The sequence below is a fragment of the Varanus komodoensis genome, unplaced genomic scaffold (genome assembly GCF_004798865.1).
Source record: "Varanus komodoensis strain SLA01 unplaced genomic scaffold, ASM479886v1 scaffold6_2, whole genome shotgun sequence".
Lineage (NCBI taxonomy): Eukaryota > Metazoa > Chordata > Lepidosauria > Squamata > Varanidae > Varanus > Varanus komodoensis.
The window spans coordinates 1,914,478-1,941,410 of NW_025336346.1; the positions used below are offsets into that span (position 1 = coordinate 1,914,478).

The 26,933-nt window shown below is 47.4% G+C and overlaps 2 protein-coding genes across 6 annotated transcripts in view; both read left to right on the top strand.

Moving 5' to 3' along the window:
- SEMA3F (semaphorin 3F) overlaps positions 1–5,291 on the top strand; it is a 153,026-nt gene extending 147,735 nt beyond the window's left edge. For 4 of the 5 annotated variants that reach the window (XM_044451212.1, XM_044451215.1, XM_044451213.1 and 1 more), the window contains one exon: positions 1,731–5,291. In XM_044451212.1, coding sequence (XP_044307147.1) covers positions 1,731–2,165 — 435 coding nt within the window. In that variant the 3' untranslated portion in view covers positions 2,166–5,291. The remainder of the gene's footprint in view (positions 1–1,730) is intronic. The other variant, XM_044451216.1, reaches the window with a different exon arrangement.
- Positions 5,292–10,322: 5,031 nt separating this feature from the next.
- Positions 10,323–23,501, top strand: GNAT1 (G protein subunit alpha transducin 1). Its single transcript, XM_044451230.1, has 8 exons — positions 10,323–10,428; positions 13,311–13,353; positions 15,254–15,395; positions 15,982–16,139; positions 17,517–17,645; positions 20,480–20,609; positions 21,568–21,721; positions 23,065–23,501. Exons 1-8 carry the CDS (start codon positions 10,323–10,325, stop codon positions 23,253–23,255), a joined length of 1,053 nt encoding a protein of 350 aa, XP_044307165.1. The 3' UTR covers positions 23,256–23,501.
- Positions 23,502–26,933: the final 3,432 nt, after the last annotated feature.

The window sequence follows — 26,933 nt, forward strand, 5'->3', positions numbered from 1 at the left end:
GCACAGGCTGGCCTGAGGGTGGAACCTGAAGGAGTGGGGAGGAGGGGAACGTTTCCCTCACAGGTTTTGCGGGGAGCCTGCCTTCTGTCTCCACTGTAAAGTATAATAAATGCTGGAGCTGAACTGAAAAGTTTCTTTTTGTTCCCTCAGTATTGTCAAAAGGCACCTTTTCCTCAGTATGCCTTCAGCTACCTCTTTGACATTTTATTTTTCTTTTACCTTTAAAATTTGTTGTTTATCTTTATTTTTCAACTGCATCCTGGATATTCAAAGGAAGTGTGCAGAAGTGCAAAAGCCCAGAAGAAACTGGGGTGTAAAGCCTCAGAAGTGGTGCAGTCTCTGGGCTGAGCCACTGATAACAGCTCTGGGCAACTAACATGCTTCAGGAGCAAAGGAGCCGCCCCGATTCTGAGCTCATCAAGTATAGCTCAGGCAGAGTGACTTTATATATACTCTGCAAGGATGAGAAGTTGGCTGTCTCACCATCATTTGTCAAGACTGAGATGGTGTGGAAAAACCTAGGACTGATTTAACAGGAAACTAAGTCAGTGCTGCGAAGTGAGGAGAGAGAAAGCCAGAAAGTTCTCTGTCTGTGAATGACTTGTGGCTTCCTTCCCACCACCCAGCTACCCATGCACAACGTGTTCTTGTGGTCCCCAGAGTCACAGCAGTGGGCACCTCTGTGCCTGCAAACACCTCTCTTGTGAATCACCAGGTTCCCTGCACCTCCTAACAGCTTTTTAATTAAAATGGTTTTTAAACTGGGAAGATGCCATGCTCCGAAGTGAGGTGCCACCCTCCAGCACTATCTTCATTTTCAATCATGGCTCTGAGCCCCTTTATTCCAAGATCTCTTGGGTAGCTACAGGTGTGCACATCATTCTGAAGCATGTCCAAGAAAAGGGAGCATGAATACTGGCAGTGGGCACGTCCTCGAGGACTGGGCGTGGTGGGGAGTGAGCTGCGCCTGTTTCGCGTTGTGTGACTGTGCTGAATGTGCTGTTGGGGACATTTTTCTTTCTCTGCATGTGCTTCTCTGAGAATCACCAGTTTGCCTTCTGTGAACTGAATGGTCTGTCATGCTTTGTAGTGACAAATATGCAGTAAGGCATTTGAGAATCAGGCTCAGCCCCTGGCTCGTATTCACTTTCACGGCCATGTTATTTGCTTTTAAGCAACATCAGTCTGTCTTCTGTGAAATGGAAAACAGTGGGCTCAAAAAAGTATGTTTGTGTTTTGAGCCTCAGAACCCACCTTAGGTTCTTGGCCAAATTGCTTTTTATTTTATTTTTTTATTTATTTTTCGATTTATATCCTGCCTTTTTCCTACGAAGGGCTCAAGGCAGCTTACATCATTCTCCTCCTCCATCTTATCCCCACAACAACAACCCTGTGAGGTAGGCTGGGCTGAGTGTCTGTGACTGGCCCAGAGTCACCCAGTTGGCTCCATGGCTGAGCGGGGACTCGAACCCGGATCGTCTGACTCCCAGTCCCTTGCTATTAACCACGACACCACTAGTCTCGCTAGTTTGCCTGTGTCTGTTTTGTGACTGTTGCACCCCCAAGAGCAATTTGGCCAGTGGACACGCCCCTCCGCAGCAGCCATTCTGCGAGCACCCACTGTGCTTCCTTGGAGTTTCAGAGCTGCCCCCCAGCCCCAAAAGACGGGAGAGGCCCATCCCTGTCCCACTGTGCTAAATCTGCCCGCTTGGTGCTTCTTCCTCCTCCAGCTCCGCACGGAAGGACGGGTGCTGCGGACAGAGCAGGGCCTGCTGCTGCGGTCCTTGCAGCTCTCCGACGGGGGCCTGTATTCCTGCACAGCCACTGAGAACAACTTCAAGCACACCGTCACCAAAGTGCAGCTGCACGTGCTGAGCAGGGAGACCGTCCACGCGGTGCTGTTCCAGGCAGAGACCCCCGTCCCCTCGGTGGCGGCCATGCGAGCCAGCCTGCCCAGCACCCTCAGCTCCCACTACCAGGACTTGGTGCAGCTGCTCGCCCAGCCGGAGATGGGACTCATCAACCAGTACTGCCAGGGCTACTGGCGGCACGTCGCCTCCAGCCACAAGGAGACCCTGGCCGGCCTCCAGGCCAAGGAGCTGCATGACCAAAAGAAGCCTCGAAACCGCCGGAACCACCAGCCAGAGATGGACCCGCAGACATGAAACTGGCAGCTAAGACGGACTCTGCAGTGACACTGCTATATCCCCCTCCCCATTTTAATATTAAAATATCTATAAATATATATATAAATACATACACACACACACACACACAGAAACATGCCCCACTCCCCCTCAAGACAGTATTTATTTGTAGGTTGTACATAGTCTGTGGGTGATGCGATCTCCCCTTGGTGCGAGACGGCGAGGAGCGTAGAGGCGTCCCGCTGACGGCTTCCTCTGCCTTCCCCCTTTTCTCTGTGGTACTGTAAAATAGCTGAGATATCAGAGGGGTGGGGAAGGAGGGCAGGAGTCCTCTCTCTCTCTCTGTCTCTCTCCGTGACACCTCAAAGCACACAGCTGCCCCCAGCAGGCAAGGGGAGGCACAGAGAAGCCTGAAGGTGGGGTCTGCAAGGAAAGTCTTTGTACCGCTGACTTCGCATTGGGGCCCTCTTGCGTGGCGTCCACAGATCCAGGAGGGTGGAGCTGGGACCTTCACGGCAGAGTCTGCATGAGCAAGCTGGAGCCTCCAGAGTGACCTGTGCTGAAAACACTCCTGCTGCCGCCAGACGCTGCGCATCCTTGCCCTCGGCCAGCATGCCCAGTGGTGTATATAAGCCCCTACCGCATCTGCAAGGACTTCAGCACTTTCTTCCCCCTCTATACATTTATCCGGCAGGATTCTCTCCGGAGTTACATAGCACAGAGGTGGCAGCTCTTAGGAGCCTGAAGCATTTAAGGGAGAAGGAAGGGCTTCATCAAGGACATCCACGCCTGGGCCTATGCGTGCTCCCATTGTTATGAGCAGCAAATCAAGCCCACCATTAGGAGCCAAGGAACAGTTTTATGCTTGTGATTCAGCCAGTGCTATTTGGCTGGTGATCTGCAAGAAACAAAGTCAGTGCAAGTTGTGATTTAAAGGTAGTAGCAATAGACTTTTGGCAATAGATGCAACCAAAAGAGCGGGTGAGAAGATGGATGTAGCTATGATTGTAGGTATCTGGCTCTGCTGAGCTAGCTTACGTGATGGAAGGGAGGGCCTCATCCATGTGGGTTATGCTGGGGAGAAGTAATGTATATATGAACCAAAGCTACTCTCCCGTAATGCATGTGTCAGACACTTCCAAGGCCAAAGACAGCATGGGAGTAGAAATGGCAGAGTGGGTTAGGCATCAGCGGATAGCCATCAAATTACCTGACTTCTGCTCTACTAGCCAATGATTGGAGGAATCCACATCCCAGCTACCCTAGCTACTTATTTATTGTAATTTAGGAGTCAAAATCCTCAGTCTGGTAGCACAAGTTTCTCCCACAACAGAATACAAGCCCAGGAGATGTGTGGGATACTCTATAATTAAGTGTCTGAACATTCCCATATGGATTCTTCTTGTGTTCTCATTACAAATCAGTCCATGTCAGCTACCTTGGGTGCAGGGCTTGTAAGAAACATTTCCTTCCAGAGGGGCACAGCATGATGAGCTTGTCTTCCTGCTTAATTGGTAGGTGAGTTTCCAGAGACCTCAGGCTAAAAACCATTCACAGCATGAACTATCCCTTATGACAAGAACTGTTATCCACACATACACATGCCAGCCAGAGAAAACGGGTGGTGAGGAGGACAGCACTAGCACCAAAAAAAAGTCATTCATGCAGCCAAATGGATAAGGATTATGGATCTGATTGAGTAAGTGGGAATTTGGCCAAAAATCATTCATATAGGGTAGGAAACTTGTGGCCCTTCAGATGTTTTGGCCTACAACTCCCATCAGCCTTAGCCAGCAATAACCAATGCTGAGAGATGATGGGCCTTGTAAGACAAAACATTTGAGAGTCCCAAGTCTCCCACCACTGATTTAAGGAGTCATCTCAAATGCAAAACTGTAGAGGTAGAAGATACATTTCATGTCATGAAGGGGCCGCTTTGAAGAAATGCAGCCCACAGGAGATGTTGCAAGGAGCTGGCCATGTGGGGTGGGGGGAGAGGCTCTAATTCAGCATATAGGCTTCCTCTAGGAAAACGTGAATGTTACTTGATCTACAGATCCAAAATATATTAGCAGGATTTCATCTGAGCCGGGCTTGCTCTGCCCCTAGCACTGTTTTGAATGCTGGAAAATGGAGTTGAGAGAACAAGTGCATGTTCCTCATGATGGTGGAATCATGCCCAGCATTAGGGAGGCGGGCTGCTAGGTTGAAGGTTGCTGAGCCCAAATGGGCCCAGACCCCTCTCATTCAGAAATGAGGCATTGCATATCCCACACTTTTTAGCAGTGGGGCTGGTTACCTTGTCCCTAAGACTCCCCCTTCAGACTGGTTTCGTTGCTCTGGACATGACTTCTATGTTCCGTACCTCCAAAGAGGACTTAAGGGCAAATCTTAGGTTTGAATCAATCCTTGTGGGTTTCACCTATGGAATCACACTGATTTACATCTTCTGGATATCAGGTCTTTGACCTTTGATTTACATTTTCTGGATATCAGGTCTTTGACCTTTGATTTACATTTTCTGGATATCAGGTCTTTGACCCCACCAGTGAGGCCTACACACTGATGAAACCAAATGCTGCTCTGCCACGAACAGGCATTCCTATACTGTCCTAATAGTCACAAGAAGCTACAGGGAGGGACTGCAGCCATGGAGGGCAGCAAAAATAGGAAAAGACTGTGCCCAGAGTTATCACACTCTGCTGAATGTACAGCCTAGCTGAGCTGGGGTGGAAGCTAGAATGCTGAGTGAACTTCAAGGATTCTTTCTGGCCAGAAAGGGACGGCTCAACAGAGCAGAGCCGAACCTGTGGAAGCCCACACTGTGTGCCCTTTGGGCTCTGAAGCTGTGCAACCTGCTTTTAACAAAGGGTACACCTTTTTTTTGGCAGCATCCTTGGGCCCAACCTCATTTACGCTCCCTCATTCTTCCAGGCAGGACCTCTCCCCCTGCCAGCTCAAGTGTTGCGCTTGTACTTTCTCCTGTAAATAGTTGTAAATTGAAGATGTAACAAAAACTGGGGATATGGAGCATCTGATAAGTAGCTCCTTGTGATGAATTCAAGTGCAGAGCCACTTTGCGCCTGTAATGTGAAATTCCTGTGGATAGAACAAGCTAATAAACACTGGCTTTGTTTTTGAAAACTCAAGGCTCCTTCACTGCTCCTCTTCAAAATGCTTCCATTGCCTCCTGTGGATCTGGGCTTTTCTTTTGCACAGGTTCAGCCTTAGACTGCAACTATTTCTATAAGATGCTTTGCTGCCAGGCAGATGCATGCTGTAATTAAAATCATATCACTCACTCCGATTCTTGACTGTTTTCCACAGTGCTGGATTCTCTCCTATGTGCGTGCATCTAATTTAATCCCATTCTCTAAATTGTAGCTTATTGCATTGTATTTCCAAGTTTCCCAAGTAATACAAGTGAGTAAAATGAAAAAACATTACCTCATGCTAATGCAATACAATTACATGGCTGGACACGCTAATCATACCTGTCCCAGAAGTTTAGTTCCTTTGACCTACTATTAAAAAAACACTCGGCAGAAGGACAAATCTGGGGAAATATAGCCACAAAGATCCCTAAGGGTTAGATAATCATACTAAATCTATATTTTCTTTCCCCATATTGTTCACATGATAATTGTGGGAAAGCTGGTTGGGATACTACTGCCATGCGAAAACACTTTGATGGACTGCAGTCTCTGGTCAGGATATATTCAGGCCTATTTGCCTTTGGTTAATCTAGCAGTCTTTCCCAGCTTTGGCTTTCTAGGCAACTCCTGTAACCCCTGACCATGATCATATTGCTGAGGATGAGAGCTGTAGTCCAACATCTGCAGAAGGGAAAAGCTGGAATAGTTGCTGGGTTTTTCACTAGCTGAAACACATATATATCAGTCCAAATACCATTATTAAAACTTAAGATCAAGTCAACTCTAACCAAATGCATCATCATCAATGTGACCAGGTACATATCTATGCATGTCTTTTTGTTGTTCACTAACTTGTACACACCTGGGATAGCCTGAGTCCCAGGCATTTGGCAAAAGAGCCAAAAGGAAGAAGAAAAAAATGACCTCTTATGCAGGGGATAAAATGTCTCAATGTTCTCTCAATTGAAAAGGTGAGTCTCTGCATGAACAAAAACAGGATACCAGAGGGATAGCCTAGCCTTCTCCTGACAACTAGTTTTAAACATTCAAAGAGGGGCTTTGCTTTGTTTTAAGGTAGGGGAGCATTCCAGCATTTAATTGCACATATAAATGATCATGCTGTACCCACTGGATCAGGCCAATGGCATGCCTAGGGGGTCCACCATCCTGTTTTCCATGGTGGTTGAGGGTGATGCTTTAGGGAAGCACCACCACACACTGCTTCTGAGCCCAGAGGTCACATATAGCCATGCATGTATTTATCACCTCTGAAATGCCTGAAGTTCTCACCATCAGCACATCTTGTAGTAGTTTAACCATGGAGAAGTACTTCCTAATGTCTGACTTGAGCCTGCCATAATTCAGCTTGAAGAGTTTGAGTTCCATAACAGAGGGAGAAAAACTTACTTGCATATGGAATGAGCTTCCACAGGATGTGGTAGAGGCCCCATCGGTAAGCGTTCAAGGAAAGATTGGAGACCCACGTGCTGGACACTAAGTCAAATGGCTTGTGCTGGGGGTCAGACTGAATGGCCCAGGAGGCCCCTCCTGACTTGCTAAGTTTCTACTTTTATCCAATTTCTGCTTGCTGTGCATTGCAGTGTACCCCTTACTTGCATTTTTTCTAAAATAGCCTTTAATGTTTGCAACTTTTCTTCGCATACAAATTGCTTAACCCCCTAATTATCCCGATGGTCCTTTTTGGCACCTTTTCCTTTTTGAGCTGCAGCAACCCAAACAGTGTACAGTATTCCAGGAGTGGTCACACCAAAGGAGAGTTACAGCAAAGGCTCATGGTACTTTGTTTCCTTCAAGGAAACTCACAAATTCATTTCTGTGCTTATTTAATGAACACCATCCAGCACCACTTCCTAAGAGGCCCCACTCCATTTGCATGGCCATCTACAGAACTCATGACGGGGTCCCTCATAACCAGCCTATAGGTTCCAGTTGTTGGGTTCAAAGTTATGATTAACCAGGAGTCCTGCACTATGCAGGGGTTGGACTTAATGGCCTTCTGGCCTCTTCCAACAGTACTATTCTATGATTTTGAAATGCTTGAGGTAGAGCTCCAACAAAACTAGGAAATAATGGGAAACAGATTCTTACTAAGTTGTGGTTTCTGAACTGTTAATTGGAAAAATCATGAACTGAACTGTCACTTGGGCTTCAGTGAATGGAGGGGAATGCCCAGGAGTTGATGCATCTGTGAGTAAGATGGCAGGTATCACACTCACAGAGCAGAAGTGGTACTGAACCCCCACCTAATTCAAGAGGCCAGATATGTCATAAGGACAAGCATGGACATTTGTGGGTTAGGCAAGGGCCCTGGCTGTGCTGAAGCTGCTACTGCTCCATCTCTCACCCTTAGAGTGACTAGGGTGTGGGTGCTGGCTGTAAAATCGTCTGTTAATTTATGGAACAGTGTATTGCCCCTTTTTATGAAGCGACCAGGTAAATTATTTTCTGCTGTTCCTGTTTTATGAGCAGTTAGGCTGGGGAAGGGGCAGGTGTTGCATTTCTTAGGCCAGGCTGTGCCCCTCCTTGCCCTAGAGCCTTCACACAAAGGCGCCTTGTTCTTTTGCCTTCATTAAAGGGAAGCAGAAGGAACAGCAAACACAGGGGGAAAGAGGAACCAGGGTCATGGTCTAATTTCCTGCCCTCTCCTGCCAATGGCTTGGTTGCGGCAGGGCAGGCCTGCTAAAGTAAGGTCGTCGCAGGTCCTGTGCCACTGGGCCAAGGCTAGTCCGTTCTCTGCCAGGCTTCACGGACCAAGCAGCTACACCAGCACACGCACGCCTCAGGAAGACCACATACAAATACAAGCAGAGCTGCCCGCCGGCCGTTTTCAAAGGCGGCGGGCGGGCGGGGGAGGAGGGGAACAAGCGAGGCATGCTCCTGTGAGAGGCTTACAAGGCCCAAGCAAGCGGCTTTCCCCACGGGGCTGCTTAGCGAGAGTTTGCTTCACAGGAATTCTTGTCAGCCGGCAAAATCTCCTGACAAATGTTGGACTGGACTGCTAGCTTGAACAGGCGTGCTGAAAAAATGTCTTTCCACAGTGCTGGATGTTTTCAGCAGAATCGTGCGTGCTGTTGTTGGAATGGCTCCCCCCGGAGGAGAGTCTCTCCTCAGAGTCTCTCCCTCAGGAGTCTCAGCAACTGCATGTAAAAATGTGTATCTGCAGGACGGAAGAAAGTCGTCTTGACTGGAGGCCATTCTCCTGGCTATGTGCTGCCAGCTTAGAGGAGAAAAATGGGATGCAGAAAGTCTACACAGGCAGAAGGTAACAGGTGACTTTTGCTGGCTCTGAGGAATAAAGAGGGGGAAATGTTTCAATTCCTTAATTTCCTGGCAGCTATTTAAAAGGGGGTACTAGAAGGGGGCACAGCTGCCCTCTAGAGTTGTTCCTTTTTGGCTGTGGAAAAGGTAAATCCTAGGAAAGGAAAGGAAAGGAAAGGAAAGGAAAGGAAAGGAAAGGAAAGGAAAGGAAAATGAGGGAGGGATTTGTTGCCAAATTGACCAGTGTCTTCTAGAAAGGCAGTGGCAGCTTGTTTCTCTTTCCAGAAGCGTTCAGTGGCACAACTGAACAAAAAACATTGTGGAATTTCTTAGCATATGTTTTTGTTGTAATTAAAAAGAGAAGAAAACGTCACCTGGACTTCCTCAGTGAATTCCCCATATGAGTCAGGGTGATTGCACCATGAAAGTACTCTCACACACACACAAACACACACACGCGTAGGCATGCTCATGCACATGTACTTGTGTCTGTGTGTGCGTGCACACACACACACACACATGCACAGAGTCACAATGAGAAATTAGTGCCTATTAACAGAGCCTGAACTGACTTAACATTTATAAAATGTTCTCCTCAAACTTTACTCTAGAAATCATTTCCATCCAAACTTTTTGGGATAAAGTTGCAAAATTAATATTCTGGCATAAGCTCTACTTTGGCAATGTCATAACTGAAATAAAAATAATCTCTTAACCTATATGAAAGCACGCAGAAGGAAAACGTTCTGAGGCCAGGTAAGTGTAAGCAGGCTTCTCTCATTCCAGGTGTAATTTTTTGTAAAGGAATTAGTCCAGAGTGCTATGGAGGAAAAAAAGAAAACACTGCACACAATTTAACTCTGGGCTGATGTGGTGAAGAACTAGACTTGGATCTGGAAAACTTAGGTTCACTTCGCATCTTTGCTGTGGACTTGCAGCGTGACTAGAGGGCAGGGCACTGCTTCTCATTCTCTTTTCCTTGCCTACAAAATATAGCAATCTAATTTACAGAATGCCTTTCAACACACATTTAAGTACCACCCTATGAATGATAAATACTATGTCATTGATGGTGATGGCATTAGTCACTACATTAGCCCCTCCTATCTCGGAAGGTTTTCCTCCTTGCACTCCTTATCTTTTCTCCAGATAATGTAAGATGATGGAGGGGGGCAGCTTGGCCCAGCTAAATTACCAGTCCCTTCCACTCTGTGGTAAAGGTAATTCCCCGAAGCTGTCATGAGTCTGAAATGCAGGGGTTTTCTTTAACACCATCACTGCATAACTCCCTGCCTACACTACAGTGGGAAAACTGGGACATGGCTTGAAGGGAGGGATGTTCCCCCTTTATAATGCTTACCTCCAGGTCAAGAGCAGATGGAAAGTGGAAAGTGCTGAGCTTAGCATGTGGGAAGATTTGAGGGGCTTTATCTCACAAATGGCTTAAAGCAGCTGCTGAGCAAAGCAAGTCAGATTAAAATCCGGTGGATGCCCTGAGAGTGCAGTGTACCTGGCCCTGGTTCACCTGTCCTTGCTTCACATTGGGTAGTTTGGAGCACCTTCCCATGGGTGACAACATTACTCTGAGCCGGAAAGTGACCAGTGTTGGAAAGAAGAGGGAAGAGGAGTGAAGCATCTCAAGACCAGGAAGGCTGTGCCTATAGTAAAACTGAAGCAAAGGCAACACTTTCTGGGGATTTTTCTTCTCTTACAGAACGAAAAGGGCAGGAGCAAACAGAGGATGGGTGCAGGGGCTAGTGCAGAGGAAAAACACTCCCGTGAGCTAGAGAAAAAGCTGAAGGAGGATGCTGAGAAGGATGCCAGGACAGTCAAGCTACTGCTTCTTGGTAAGATCATCTCCAGAGCAAATCACTGAGGCCTTGTCCATGTTGGGAGGGTGCTACTAATTACTTATTCTCCCCCTGTGCAGGTATACACTTCCTTTTCTTAACACAGTGCTGTGTCTGGGCTGGTCGTTTCATTTTGGAATGAAGTAGATCCTCAGCAGAATGGTGATAAATGAGGTCTTTTCATGATCTATTTAGCCCTAAAGGCAAAGTGGAAGCTGGGGATAAAATTGTGTGGCTTTATAGCGGAATATGCTGTGAAGATTTGTTAGAAAGCAGGTGGTGCTGTGAAATGTGTTAATTACAGTCCTGTGAAAATGACAGAGGCTAGGAAGGGGAATACGTACCTGCTCATCTTAGAGAAAGTGAGATCTTGATGACTCTCATATAACATGCCATGCACTGGAATGGAAACTTATGGCAAGTTCTATCCCCTACTGCTCTCTGGGTTGCTTCTGTTGATCCCCAAAGACAACCAGGGTGATGAGTTTTAATTCTACTTGTGTCATTATTTGATCAGTGAGATTTCTGCTGCATGCTCTGCAGCTTACACCCAGTTCTAAGTATCCAACATATACCCTTATTAGAAGTAGAAATATAGAGCTGGGCAGGAGCACATGCCCCTTAAGCACTGGGAAGGGCTACAGTGCACTGGTAGAAGACATGCTTTCCACACAGAAGGTCCCAGGTCCAACTTCCAGAATCTCTGGGTGTGGCTAGGAAGGAATCCTGCCTGAATCCCCAAAGAGCCACTGCCAGCTGGTGCTGACAGTACTGGGCTCGTTGGACCCATGGTCTTTCTGAGCAGAAGGCAGCTTGATCCTATATTTCGGTCTCCCTATGACCCACTGCAACCAAAGAGTGGTAAGCATGGCTGTATCTTTACAGTGAAGCTTACTGAAATGACTAGATCAGGGGGCTGTTCTGGCTGCTGTCTAGATCTGCCCAGGAGCTCCCTGCTGAGTTAAAATGGTTGTGTGGAATCCCATTTCCCTCATGACACTGACTGTTGTTTGTGGGTCAAACCAGGGGGAGCAGCTGTGCAAGCTGTCATGGAAGTATATGGCAATTGGCTCATCTCTGCATGGCAAGCATTCATGAAGACCTACAGAGCGGCTGGACATGACCTAAAATTAAGATGCCATTGGTCTGTCTTTCAGCCCCTTTTCCTAGTACACGAAACAACACTGGCATTGGCTTTGCTCCTTTCTCCCACTTCCCTACTAGGGTGTGTCCCATGCTAAGCAAGAAGCAGCTGGCCCAAACTCTAACGGAATGCCCTTCTCCACATAGCAGGGAAATGGGCCACTGTCCCCAGTGTCTTCCCTGGTGCCACTGTCACCGTCTTCCCTCCTCTCCTGTGGCTTTCCATAGCTTTGCATGCCTGCACTGCCCCTTTCCACGCAGCATGGCAGCTAAGCTGCCTGTGGCCAAATTGCTGTTTCTGTCATGCAGGTGAGCAATGCTTAAGTCAACTTACCCCAGAGCCTTTGGGGCTGGGTAATCCTCCGTAGGTCACTTGCTGTAGCACCAGCTGGAGCCATGTCTAGAGGAAAGGTTGTTGTAATTCACAGCTAGCCCTTGGGCTAGGTCAGGAAAGACAAGAGAGGTGCTTTATATCAGATCACACAGACAACATGTCCCCAGTGAAAGTAGACAAGGGTGTCCTCTTATGAGAATAAAAGGCAGAATGATCGAAGCACTGTTGATTGCACAGCTGCACTGGCTGGTTGAATATTTGGCAACACTAGTAAGTTCTCTTTCCAGTTTGAGGTCACCTCCTCTGCTTTACCACTGGATGGGGTACACCACTTTTTAAAATTCTCAGCATGTGTTAGATGCAAAAAACCACAAGCACTCTCAGTGATTTAATATTCTAGAGACACTAAGCTGCAGAGGTTTGTGCTTGGGGTGTGTGTACCCAATGAATACATTCTTAGATTTTGCCAATTATTTTTTCTGATGCTACCATTTTAAAATATATAACTTTCAAGAGAGCTGAGAAGAGCATGTCTTGAAATTCAGCACCTGTCAAACATCTTCTTATCTGAAGGCCAGTTCCAAATACACAGTGCAAAAGTAAAACTGGAATGCTCACCTGCATGCAGCAGAATGAGGGTTTGGACTCTACCACTTCAGACTGCTTGGGGAGGGTATCACTTTAAGATGCTCCCATATGTTAAAAAAATGCCCTACACATGAAAAATGAAAGAAAATTGACATATTATTTTAGTTTACTTTCTGTTTACTGTGCTGGTTGTCTATTTGAGGGAGGGGGGTTGTTTTATGCCAGACAATATTGAAAAGGTGATCTCTCAGTCACAATTTGAAGTAGTGCAATCCACTTTACTATCTTTTTCTGTTACAAATATAAATGGAGGTGAGGCCTTGAGCTAAACTGATAGCTTTAGAAGCAGTACACGGTGATAGGCAAGCTCAGATCATGCCTGGGAAGTATATTTTGCTTCCAAAATTCCATACCAAGGGTGAAGATTTGCAATATTTTGTGTCCAGAGCTGAGGCACTTAAAATTAGTTCTTTAAATTAAATTAGAGCATATCAGGAGTTGCCTATCTAAACCTGGTCTTGGGCCAAGGCTTTCTCCAGGTGAGAACATTTAATGGAACTGACTGGAATTGGAAATGCATGTGTTTAATATGTGTGGAGTAGCACTGAGCAATGGCCCCTTCTTAAGTCCTGTTGGATGAGAAAACCTGAGGACCAAATATATTTATATTGCCTAAGGCTGGATTTTGTGAGGGTGAGTGAGTTTTTATGAATCTCGTCATTGGTTACCTGCTGTGAGTTTTGTACCAGAGATGGAGCTAGTTTCTAGAAGGGACACAGATTAATCCCTTTCCTTTCCTTTCCTATTTCACCAGGAGCTGGAGAATCAGGTAAAAGCACCATTGTCAAGCAAATGAAGTAAGTGTTTGTACACAAATTCTTAGCCTTTCCCTACAGCAATTCTTAAGGTGTGATAGTGAAAATATACCAATAATTATTCCTTAGTAGACCAAGTGCTAATAGAACATACCACATGATATTTTTCTCTAGAAGAGGCTAGTAATTCAGAAATATGGTGGCCCCTCTTCTACTTCACACAAACAGCCCCGTTGTTCTTCTGTTGACCCACATTTTTAGGTTAACTGCCAAGATGCTTTAAGTGTGCAGCTAATATGCAAAGGGTTGGGTCCAGATTTCATCTGTGCTAGCCAGGAGTGAACTTCTCTGATGCCTCCTTGAAGTCACCCTTTCAGCCCATGAAATGCTACGCAGAGTTGGAGAGTTGTTGAACTGGGTGAGCCGTGATGTGAGGGGTGTCTACCTCAATCAACAAGGAGACCTTCAGGGAGCAGAACCCTTTCTCTCCCTGAAGGTGCCTTCCTTTTGAGGAGTGCAGATCCTACTTCCAGCCCAACCCATTTATAAATACAGATATCATACAGCTACATTGGCCAGGAAGGTGATTGCTTCTGGCTGAAAAGTGATGATGCAGTGCTCGTTGAAAATGCTCTCCAGCCAATAGGCCAAAGGGGAGAGAACGATTGGAGGGGATTATTGTTGAACATGCAGGAGAAACTGAAACACTGGCTGGCTTTTCAGGATAGGTGCTTAAGGACAGGCTGGACATGCACATGGTAGGCATGTCATGAGCGGAACTAGCTGGAGCAGGAGGTCAGACTAGATGGGCCTGGAGGCCCCTTCTGACTCGTGCTGTTTCTATGTTTCTTAGATCAGTATTTAACTCCCTAGCACATAATTTCCCTTTGAGGTTGGAAAGGGAGAAAGGAAAGTTAGCTGCTGGCTAGGAATTCATTAGAGACCTCTAGAGGAACTGCATCCTGTGTGGTGTAATGGTTAAGAGCATGGGACTGGGACTCAAATGACCTGGGTTCGAGTCCCCGCTCGGCCATGGAGCCAACTGGGTGACTTTGGGCCAGTCACAGACTCTCAGCCCAGCCTACCTCGCAGGGTTGTTGTTGTGGGGATAAGATGGAGGAAGAGAATGATGTAAGCTGCCTTGAGCCCTTTGTAGGAAAAAGGCAGGATATAAATCCAAATCCATATGCAGACTACCTCTAGCAGTACTTTGAGAGTATCCCCCAAATGTTCACTTCTTTATAGCAGTGGAGTTGCATGGTGCCCTCCTGACTAGGCAGCATTGCTAAACCAGCAAAGGGCAACCTGAGCTGCCTTCCACAGGCTGAATGACATCGGGGAGTGTCTTCCTCTTTGGAGGATCCCAGAGAATATCTCCAAGCACAGATCAGAGATAACAGTGGGGATTCCTCAAGGGAATGAGGCTTGGTGGCTGAGCTTCACCCCATGGAAGAAACCTGGAAGGCTTTGCAGGCTGGATGGGCAAGTCTTGTGGGCTAGTTTAGGCAGGCAGTTGATAGGTTGCCCTCTGTTGCACTAAACCCTTTTATGGTTCTGGAGGATGCTTGTTGTCATAGATGGGACTGGTTGGGAATGCAGTGGAATGAGGTGGAGTGGTGCACGTGCCACTTTCTGTTGGCGTGTGTGCATGGAGCAGGGAGTGAGTCTGAGCAAAGTGCCTTTCACCTTTGTCTACTGTGTAATCGACGGCCAGATTAGGCCTCCCTTGTTCCTCAGACCAGCAAGCCAGCCTGACCCAGAAGTTGTATGACTTCCTTGGCCAGCTTTCCTGTGCAGAGCTCCTTGGCCACATGCCCACCTGACATCCTTCAGAGCACCACTTCAAGACTTCCGTGGATTCAGGTTCTGACAGCATCCAGGAGCAGTCACAGCCCTCCTGAAACTGTTTTGGAGTGATTTTTTTTAACCTTTGTCATCCTAGAATTATCCACCAGGATGGCTACTCCTTGGAGGAGTGCTTGGAATTCACCTCCATTATCTACAGCAACACCTTGCAGTCCATGCTGGCCATTGTGAAGGCCATGGGCACACTCAACATCCAATATGGGGACTCGGCCAGGCATGTGAGTCACTGAGAAATAGACTTTTTCCCAGGTGGGCTGTGTTCTGCCTTCTTCTTCACCTCAAGGTGGTAGCAGCAGTAGTAATAGCAATTCTGTGGTGTTTGAAACCACCTCGTACTCCAAGACGCCACACAATAGTAAGACTCCATACAAGATGCTATGCAGTACAAAAGCATAAAGTGCAGGAAGAATGTGGAATGAAAACAGTAGGCCTCTGCCTGCAGGCTTCCAATCTAAATAAACAGACACATCGGGAAACAGGGAAGGGCTCGTGGACGGCAAGGGAGGCAGAACAGTGCTAAATTAAAATGTTCTGTCCATTGCAAAAGATATCTAAAAATAAATCACCATTTGAATATCTCCAGACAGTACGTTCCAAGTAAAAAAATGAAGAGGTGTGAGACAACTAGTGTAATTGTTCCTGTACATAAAATCTTTCATCTACCAGAGAGGTTCAGAGCTCTAAAGTCAAAGTGTGAGCCAGAGTAGAAGGAGGGCTCCTCCTCATGCAGGAGAGGCAATGCTGTTTAGAGGAGGGTGCTGAGGGGGTCTCATCCCACTGAGCTTCCTCCCATCTCAATTGCAGGATGACGCTCGCAAGCTGCTGCACTTGGCAGACACCATTGAAGAGGGCACCATGCCTAAGGAGATGTCCAGCATCATCTGCCACCTTTGGGAGGACACGGGCATCCAAGCCTGCTTTGAGAGGGCCTCAGAGTATCAGCTAAACGACTCGGCTGGCTAGTAGGGGCTCCTTGCTTGCATCCCCTGAGGCTTGTGTAAGATGGTTCTTATGCGGGAGCAAGGTGACCCCTGACTTAACTGAGGATTTCAGAGGTCTGATGTGCATGGAGGCACACATCTCTTCCCTCTTTCCATAGTTTAAAAGATGTTGCATGTTTGGAAACTGGTAGATGTTTATCCCTACATCTCTGACTTTGGCGAAACTATAGGGCATGCCTCTAGTCCATAAACAAATGCCTGGAGCATGGCCTTGTGCTCAGGCACTGCTTGCTCCCACTGGAACTGCAAGGAGTCTCCTCCTCCTTTCGTAGACCATGCTAAGAAGCAGATGCAGGCAGGCCGATGCAAGAAAGAGGACAGACGGAAATTACAAGCCTTGATCTTTGCAGAGCTGGATGTTTGGGGATTGGACTATGGCATGGGTCCTAAACTGCGACCCATGGGCTGGATCTGGCCTGCCATGCCCATTGATCCATGGTGAGGTGCTGGCTTGCTCTCAGGGAGATCGTTTTGGACTTGCTCGGGGAAAAGAATATCTTTGTGAGCAAGCCAGCACCTTGCCAGGAAATCCTTTTCTCCGAGTGGGGGAGATCATTTTGGACTTGCTCAGAGAAAAGGATCTTCTTGCGAGCAAGTCGGCACCTTGCCAGGACATCCTTTTCTCCGAGCGAGTCCAAAATGATCTCCTTGTGAGCAAGCTGGCCCCGAGGCACTGGCTTGCTTGCAAAGAGATCCTTTTGGACACGTTGAGAGAAAATTATCTCTGCGCATGCATGCCCCTGCCTTTCTCCATGCATGTCCCCCCACAGCCCATGCCCCCCGCCCACACCGCCTTGGTGGCCCATGCCCATTCCTGGCACCTTTCAACTGGCCCCCTATTCAAAAAGTTTGAGGACCCCTGGGATATGGGCAGAGGGATGTTCAGTTTAACTCTCTGGACATCTTTCTAGATTGGTACTTCCAGGTCAGCCCTCCTCCTCCAGATCTTTTAAGAGCACTGCTCTTCTTTCTGATCGAAGGTCTGAAGCTTTTAGAATTGGCACCCCCACCAGCATGCTTTGCCCAGCCCTTTTGGATGTGCGGGGGCTGAATGTAGCATGGATATTTTGCAAGTGAAATGGCACAGTTTGCAGAATGCATTCTTCTCTTGCCCTACCCCACAGTCCCTCCATGCATCATCCAGAGATCCTTCCAGATGTCCAGAGCAGATTTCTAATATGTGATGAGGAGAGGAGGGCAAGAGGAGAGGACACGGAAGGCCCCTTCTTGTGCAGTGGAGGTGTTGGATCCAGCCTGGGAAATGCAGCTTTCTGCTCTGAAAGTCAGGGACTTTGTGCTAGTTCACATGGTGGACTCCATATCTTTCTATGTTCACAGTTACCTGAGTGACTTGCCACGACTGGTAGCCCCTGGATACGTCCCTACAGAGCAAGATGTTCTCCGCTCGAGGGTTAAGACCACTGGCATCATTGAAACTCAGTTTTCCCTTAAGGATCTCAACTTCAGGTATCATTTGAGTGTGGCAGGAGGGCAAAAGGGATGCTAAAGGAGGGCAAACCACACAAGCAATGACAGCTCTTGCACTGGATTAACTGGTTCAGCGTTATGATCAAAAGGCAGGATTTAGGACCCCGAATTTTCAGTTTGAAAAGACCACTGGGCTATATGCAGTAGCAAGGTTACTCGCTTCTGGTTGGAAGTATAATCATGGAAAGACTGAGAGCTTCTGCTATCTCTGCCATATTTTGGTGGGGAGAGCCATGCTTTTGGAAATGCCAGTTACTCCACTGTGTCCTTCCAATTAAAGACATGGGGAGTCCCCTCAGTAATCAACCGTGCTATGAAAGGGGTTGCATTAGGAAAAGAAAATGGCCAAAAGCCATCACCAAAGTACTAACAAATGTATTAGGATACCAGCTTTTGTGGGTCAGCTCCTGCTTGTCCAGCTGCAGCTGACAAAGACTTGCTAAGGTACAAACGATGCAGCACACTCTCCGTGCTTGTCTGCTCAGTCAGAAATAAGGCCTGTCTTCTGAAATGGGTTTTGGTTGCATGCAAGTCCATATAGGGTTGTGGTCCAAGTGTGCAATCCAGTAGCCTCCACCTTAGATGCTTAATTTGGAGGCTGAAGTGCATCTCGTGGCCAGAACAAGGTGGCAGCAGCGAGCTTCACCACCAGCACACCTCACCTGTGCCTTTTTTCTAGGTAGCTGTTTTCAGCCATCTAGAAAAAGCACTGGGGAGTGAGAGGAAAAGAGGCTGGAGCACAGGTAGGAATCGGCATTGGGAGATGGCCCCATCCTCCTCCCTGCTCCCTGGTATGCCCCTCACCCCTTCCCCAAACTGCCTTTGGGGCAGCTGATGCAGTTGGCTTTGAGGGGTGTGTGTGGGGGGGGGGGGGGTTGGCTGGTGGAGCTGCTGCAGCATGGGGGCAGGATCACTCCATTCCTGCCCCTGGATGGATTGTACCCTAAATGCATTGCTTCTGCCAGAAATGATGGCTGCATGTCCACTCTACCCATGGTCTTTCTCTGCAACTACTCGTTCATTTGTAGTATTTGTGGACCACTTCATATAATGTAACTAAGGTTTGCAGAATACTAAAAATTGTAGTTAATATGTATTTAATACGATGTAATGATAAACATTTGGTGCAATGTTAAAACACATTCCCCCATGCCGATGCGGTGCATTGTCATGTCACGACCCAAAGTAAATTGCAGCAGAGCTTATCTTGGGTACTGGGTGCATGGCTGGTCCTGAGAAATCAAAGCAGCAGTGTACAGTAATGCATACGTTTGGAAACATGCATGCACAAATGGTATATTTGGGAACATATGCAAGCACTTTTGTGTGGACTAAAAATAAAAGCCTAATCCAATCTGGAAATGGGAAAGACTGAGCTTAGCAGTAAAAAAAAAGAGAACTGAACAAAATTAAGCTCTACTGATTCTCTGATCCCTGATTATGGCTAACCAGCAGAGCTGTACTTTAACCAATGGGGCTGGTATGGGGCACAAGCCTGCATGGCCAACCCTGGAATTTCATATCTGTGCCTGTCAGAGAACTCAGCCTGTACCCGATGCTTTTGGGGTTTGTTTGATAAATTCAGTTTCTGTTTGTGAGGATTTAGTGCCCCCTAAGGTGGCTCGGTGAAAATGACAAAACTCTGAACCACAAAGGAGGTTTAGTTATTTCTTTTTACCTAAAAGCAAGATTGATTCACTCTGCTTGTTCCCAAACAGTGCCCTTATTAACTATTCCTTTCCTGCTAATACACTTTTCTATGGCTCCATTGGGAATAATTCTATCCCATATACAGGACATCAAGCCAGTGTTCTCCCATAGCAGATCAGTGCAGCATGAGCCACTCTGTTCCTACTCCCTCTTGGTTTTCTACCCACCCCTCCCACACACACATTAGACACACTATATAAAGACTGGGCATGCTAAGTTCTCAGGCCGTTTTCTGGGCCCTTCATCTTTTTGTGTGAGGTGTACTTCTGACATTGAGAAACTCCCAAGCTGGGATGGAAGAGTGAGGTTCTGTATTATGCTAATTTAATTTGTGGGAAAACTCCAGAGAGATGCAGGATCTGGTCAATACCCACTCTCAACTTTGGAATTAAAGCCAGAACTCTCACTATTCCTTCTTCAAATGTGGGGGAAAGCACACCCTATTCATATTGGTGGTACTTTTGACAGAGTAACCAGTGTCTGCCTCTAGGCTTATGTCTCCTGCACTGGAAACTGCTGTTCATGGACACATTTCCATCACACTCGCCCAACCAGTTCATGTGACACAACAGCCTAGCATGATTAACTTACATATGAGGGCTGCCCTATCATCCCAGGAGGCCTGCAGGCTTGCCATGGGTTGCTGAGGCATGTCAATCCCAGCAGCAGGGGTTATGTGAGGGTTATGGGACCCTACAATAAGCCATAGTGGTAAAAGGCTTCAGACCCAGAAGAGCCAGGTTGGTATCCTCGCTCAGCCATGAGGCTTGCTGGCTGATCTTGGGCCAGCCTGCTAAGCTACCTCATGGCACTGTTGTAGGTGGGTCAGGCATGAGGACACTGCTGCAGGCTGGATAAAAACGTATGATTTCCAGGTTGCACCCCTATTATTCACACTGTACATTAAGCAGCACAGCCATAGGCATGTCGCGTACTGGGACTGCTGGAGAGAGAACAAAGCTCATGTGTTCAATTGAGGGACATCAAGGACCATGTCTGGGGTCCTGGGGGGTCACCATGGACCTTCCCCCCAGCTCTGCGATGATGTACTCGGGCTTCACCGAGCAAGGCTGTTCAGGGGGCTTCTCTAAACTTTCTGGCAGGATGTTTGACGTGGGAGGCCAGCGTTCTGAGCGCAAGAAGTGGATCCACTGTTTTGAAGGAGTCACGTGCATCATCTTCATTGCTGCCCTCAGTGCCTACGACATGGTTTTGGTGGAGGACGATGAAGTCGTAAGTGACGCCCTGTTATTGCAAGGCCCGCGAGACCGTGGCTGCCAGGATTTCTACAGGAGTGGTGGGGCCAGTTGGGTGCATGAGCTCATAACATTGCGCTGTGACTGCAGACAGCCTGCTTCAAATCCTGGCTGATCTGTGAAGCTCACTGCGCTAGCCTGACACAGTAATTTTCTGTGCCTACCTTACCTTGAAGAATTGTTGTGAGGATCCAAAAGGGGAGGGGAGAAGCATGAACGCTGGTTACTGGAAGCATAATAATTTGTTAATTAGCTGTAGTCCTAAGACTGGCCTGGCTGAGCTATACGCAGCACTGGCTGTTTTAAGGAATGATTTCACACAAGGTCCTGCTTGTTGCATGGGTGTGCTTCAGCAGACTAAGGTCCTTCTAGTATATTACCATCAGGATGGACAAGAATAATGTAATTTCTGCAATACAAGATGCCTTTCTAGCAACTTAAAGCAAGACTTAAAAGGACAGTCTTGTGTAGGAGTATGTTTTTAGTTCTGTGGGATGAGGTGTTGGTTTCTTGCAAAGGAGGTAGCTGCAGAGAAGTAGCTCACAGCACAATGGGTTTAATGCCCCCGTGGAGGCTGTTCACAATGCACAGCTGCGTTATACCGAAATCTGCTAGAGCAGTAACTGCAGAGTCAACCCATGACGTCAGCACTTAAACAAGAGACTCCTTTCCTAGCAATTTCCCTTTCCTTCTCCAGCAGTGGTGCAATCACCTAGGGAGGACGAGGGTAGCATTACCAGATGCAATATGGAATGTAACTTCAGTCCCTTGTAAGAGTATTACAGAAAAGGTAGAAAAGCAGTGTGTGTGTGTGTGTGTGTGTGTGTGTGTGTGTGTGTGTGTGGCTGGGGGGGGGGATTTTCATGTACCAAGAGGCAGAAGAGCCAAAGTGGCTGAAACTGAAAATGGCCCTTTGGTTTTGTTTCTCCTTCCAGAATCGCATGCATGAGAGCCTGCACCTCTTTAACAGTATCTGCAACCACCGCTACTTTGCCACCACCTCCATTGTTCTCTTCCTGAATAAGAAAGATGTTTTTGAGGAGAAGATCAAGAAGGCCCATCTCAACATCTGCTTTCCGGATTATGATGGTGAGTTCCCAGAGTGGAAGTGCCACATTTGTGTGGATACAGCTACTGCTGTGTGGATGGTCTTGTATTTGTAGTCCTGTAGGCATTGCATGCTCATTGGCAGGAAGAGGGAAGGCAGAGGTCTTGTGTTTTTGGGTCCCCCCCCCCCAGAAAATATGCTTCAGGAAGCATTGAAACAGAGCATCAAAAAGTTGATGCTGGGTTTGAAACAGCCTGGCATCTCATTAAATGGAAATCAAAGAGAAAAATGGAAAGTTGCATTTGTTGAGATGAATCATGAGCAGTGGCTGTATACTCCTTTGTTCCCCCACCCCCAGGAAAGGTGGAAGCACTGGAAGAAGATCAGAGTAAAATCAAGCAGTTGTCTCTCTTCTTTCCTTACGTTTCAAGAGCTCCTGATAAGTTTACTTAGGGGGCCAGATAATACTATGTAGTCAATATGAAAAATGCTGTTGGCGTATTCTCACTGTTGTAACATACCCACACTTGAGGGAATCCATAAATTCAGCCATATGAATAACATGACTATACTCACCTTTATTACTTAGTTGAGCTGGTAAAAAACTACATTTGCCTGGGTAACTCTTGTGGTTTGCGTGTGGGAGGGCAGCTGGAAAGGCAAGGCCTTTGTTCTCTCGGTGGAAGGCCTCTGTGTGTGCTACATTCTGCCACATCAATTACATGGAGGAAAGGTGGACTTTACTATTAGCACTCTTGGTGGACAGGAGCGAGTTACTTTATGTGATCTCTTTTATCACTCTAAGCAAAGAATGTATCTTGCAGTGAGGCAGCAGCACCAGTTTTGTGAAAAACGTTCTTAGAAACATGTTTTGGAAACCAGCACTAGGGGGCCTCGGTGCTCTGTGAAACAGAACAATTTTCTGCCACGTAAACCCAAACTGTTGCTGTTTTTACATTCTTGGCTTGTACACGTGCCTATTCCTTTGCAGTGTTAGTCTTAAGAATGCCGTTTTCCTCCTATTAGGTGGAGGCACTTCAGATGTGGCATGTGTGATGGTATATTCTAGATACACAAAACAATCTCCAGTTATAATTTTTATTTGCAAACCTGTGCGTTTAGTGATTCTGCCTGGTAGAACTTGGTACAATTTATTCAATGGCTGAAGTTTGGGGTCAGGGCAGCTGCCTCCTCATCCCTATTGCTCCAAAGCCCTTCCCACCGCAGCAGGCAAATTTCTCTAGAAACCGCTAGAGCCCTGCCAGCCTGCCACACAAGTGGACAGAGAAAGGCCCTGCTGCAGGAGGTTTCGTGCGGATCTGAGCAGAATCGGGACATCTCACTGGCCCCAAAGTGCTCCAACGTACTGTCCCTATCTATACAGGCCCCAGTACATATGAGGATGCAGGTGCCTATATCAAGTTGCAATTCCTGGAGCTGAATATGAGACGGGATGTGAAGGAAATCTACTCACACATGACCTGTGCCACCGACACACAGAACGTCAAGTTTGTCTTTGATGCTGTCACTGACATCATAATCAAGGAGAACCTGAAAGATTGCGGACTCTTCTGACAGCGGCCGCAGCTCCACACAGGTGCAAGGGGGGAAGAGCGGGAGGAAACCATTCCAGACTTCCAGTCTGTCCCACTCTCCTGCTGTGTGAAGGCCTAGGCATCCTCCTGTATTATTAGTCTGCAAGGAGAGATAAAGCAGCCCTCTGCTCTAGCACAAGGTGAATTTGTGGGGGTGCCATGCCTGTGATAGAGGATATGCTTTGCATGCAGAAAGTCACCTTTCAGTCACGGGTATCTCAGCTGGTGTGGTAGTAGGCCTTGTGAAAGGACACTGGCTACGCTGCCTAGAGCTGATGGAAGTTGCAAGCCAGAACATCCTGAAGGCCACAGGTTGCCCACTCCTGGATTCAATGGACAGAGCTGGCATATTCCATTAATGGTAGAAGCTCACTAGTATCTTCAAGGCTGGCTTCCCTGAGGCATTGGTTCAGCCCTGTACAAAGCAGAATGCTCACAGGAGGTGGAGGCACGAAGGAGGATGAAGGGGAGCTTTCCAGAACAGACCAGTTACTAAGCGGAACTGTGGTCCCTCACTTCGTAACACACTGCCTCTCTCTGCACAGGTATCCCTGCTCCTCCCGATTAAAAACAGCATTGCCTGTTCAGCAGCGTGAAAGGGAAGCAATCCCCTTACTGGAGCCGATGCATTTCATTCTTAGAAATTGGTGCTGCCTAGAGTACTTACCCACCTCTACAGAAAGGAGCTTCTCCTTCCTATGAACCAAGTTCTACCAATCACAAGGGAACAGAACATACATCTCATTGTGGGCATTTTATTTGACCTTTTGCAGCTGGAAGGGTGAGACTAGTCTGAAAAGGCTTCCAAACTGCTTGGAGTTTTCACTGCTACCTATTCCTTTTCACCCAACATTCAGCATGAAAAGCAGATAAGCACTTTGTTTGAATCTATCTATGTCATTGCTGCATCTGTGAGGTGAGGAAGGTGGAAGCTGTTTGTCTTGTACTGAACTTACTTGTAGATTGCTGTCATTTTTACGGCACCCCCTTTTTGTCCTCTTGTCTTGCACAGTACACTTGCAGACTCTCGTTTTCTCCTTGAAGCACACAGAATAGTGGGCACATACTAGGCTATTATAGAAGTTGGACCTAGAGTGCTCTAATTTATCATGTACTCGCTGCAGGATGATGTAGTGCCAGGAGAAGGAAAGATTCTGATATTTATACAATCCAAGTTCTATTTGGAACAGTTCTGCAAAAAGCTTGGACACTGAACTTCTGGTTGAAGACACTAGAAATCCAAAAGCTGCCCATGAGAAAAGATTTGGGTTTGGTTTCTTGCAAAACACAGAACTTTTTCAGCATTTTTTTTCTAGTTTAGTGTTGCCTATTACCTGTGACAGCACCAACACCGTGCATAAGCACACTGATCCCGGCCTGTTACACTGGGGTCACTTTATTGCACCCAGAAGGTGAAATTCACCTTATTTGTATGGTATAAATTCAAAGCCCTTGTTTATTGGCTTGGTTTTAGACTTAAAATTTTGTATCACATGAAGTGAACTGTGAATTAGAATAGACTTCATAGGCCTAACCCTTTTAAGAGTTTGAGACTGCTACCGCCTATTGGTTGTCATGATTTTGGTTCTTTAGGTGGGCTAGAGTACATGGAAGAATTTAAACAGTGCTGTAGCCACCCACCAGGATACTCAGCATCATAAAGCTGTCTTGAAACCCAAAGCCTAGTACCTATGGTTTTAATTTTTCCTGTGCTGTAACCAAGAAACAGTGCCCTAAGGGCAAGGGGTGGGGTTGGTGGACTTCTGGAAGCAGTGGGCTTTACCTTTAGCTCAGCCTACCTAGTCTTGCAATACAGATTACCCAGAACGCAGGACTGAACAATGTATTTCTCACACTCTCTGCTCAATAGTTATATTCTACATTCAGTGACTGTACGTTTACAGGTCAATATATAATGTAACGCTCTCATCATTCCGCAGAATTTGTAGCTAAGCATCTTGACTGAACAATGTGTGCACATTCTCCGTGACGTCTGGTGACTGTTCATATACCATTTTTTCCCTGTACAGTCTGTCTTTAACTGTATTTCTCCCCAAAAGGAACAGCAAGGAGTGGGCTTTATGGCTTGATGTTATCGATGTGAAAGGGACCTCGGGGCACTGCTTGACTGCAGGCTAAACATGAGTCAACAGTGTGACACGGCGGTCAAGATGGCCAACACCACCCTTGGCTGCATAGCCAGAAACGTGGCTTCTAGATTGAGAGAGGTATTAGGGCCGCTCTATATGCAACTGGCGTTCCACATTACAGGAAGGATATAACCAGGTTGGAATCGGTGCAGCACAGGACCACAAGGATGGTGGCCAGACTGCAGGGTAAGCTGTATGAGGCGAGACTGAGGGAGCTGGGTCTTTTCAACCTGGCGGAGGCCCCTGCAGAGGAAGGCAACTTACCTGCCACAGTGCACACTGCCAGAAGCCCCGTCTCAAGTTTAGTCAGGGAGGGTTCTTCTGGATTGTAGAAGTGCATTTTTGCAAGAGCTGTCAGACTGCAAGCGCCGTTATGGCCATGTGCTTCCGGGTTCTTTATGCAGCCTTCCCCACTCTTTTTTCCTCCTAAAACATTTGGAGGGCACTAGGCTGAGGATGGCTGCTCCAAGGAGGTAGATTCCACAGGGGCTCTAGGCTGTGCTAGAGGGCAAGGGTGGGCAACCATCCCTGAAGGCTGCAGGTGGTGTGAGCTGAGGGTTATGCATGCACCCCCCCCCCAAAAAAAACCTTCAAGACCATGGGGCGACAGTGATCACGATGGGGATGGCTGTGAGGAGGGAGGTAGTATAACCTGCCCCCATTAATGAGGATTGCTGGGGGTTGGGGTAAGGAAAGTTTAACCTCCCTCCCTTTTACCAGCAGCCTTGCTCAAAATTAGTCTTTGTCGGGGTTGCTGAGGGAAGAGGAAGGAAGGATTGGTCCACCTGCCTTGCTTGCACCTGATCAGGATTTGCTGTCTCCAGTGACCTGGTCCCTGCCCCATGGCTGACAGAAGACGTCTGTGAAATAAGCCGGGGGCTGCACAGGCTGCACAGAGAGAGATGCAGGTTCCCCTCATGTATTACAGGGTCTCATGCACTCCTGCAGTTACACAGGCTCAAGGAGAACCAAGCAGCTTTCTGGGGACATTCTAATACTGTTGTGCCAACTTTGGACTCTGCTTGAAAACACGAAAAAAACCCCAAACAGTCACATTCTGAACCATGAAGCACTTTAAGGAAGGGCAGCATGGAGAGAAGGCTGGATCTCCAGCCTGTGCAGTGAAGCCCCCACTTTTCAGACGTGCACAGCACCCCAGGACAGCCAGAGCCCTGCCCCAGAGCTAATACAGGGAAACATTAGCCCAGTCTGGGCTGCAGGAGAGGGGCACGGTGCAGATGATCCGTGTCAGAGCCAGCCCACATGCAAGCCTGAGACGGCTTAAGTGCAGGCGATGCCACTCCACTGGCGTGATCCTTGGGGCCGAGTGCCTGGGTGAAACCAGCTCTGCAGCTGTGTTGCGTTGTGTAGCACAACTCTGGACAGCTTTCTGATATTCAAAGCAAGTCTCCGTTGCTGATGTGACAGACCCACACCGCGTCACTGCCGCAGTTGAGGCTGCTGGGGGGGATGACAGTACAAGAGAAACGATGCTGTTCAAAGAGAGC

What these genes read in the sequence shown, in the direction of transcription:
- GNAT1 (XM_044451230.1), top strand. Translation starts at nt 10,323, where the DNA reads ATGGGTGCAGGGGCTAGTGCAGAGGAAAAACACTCCCGTGAGCTAGAG. An exon ending in ACCATTGTCAAGCAAATGAA is followed by an intron (nt 13,354 to 15,253) that starts GTAAGTGTTTGT and finishes TTGTCATCCTAG; the next exon opens with AATTATCCACCAGGATGGCT. An exon ending in CTTAAGGATCTCAACTTCAG is followed by an intron (nt 17,646 to 20,479) that starts GTATCATTTGAG and finishes ACTTTCTGGCAG; the next exon opens with GATGTTTGACGTGGGAGGCC.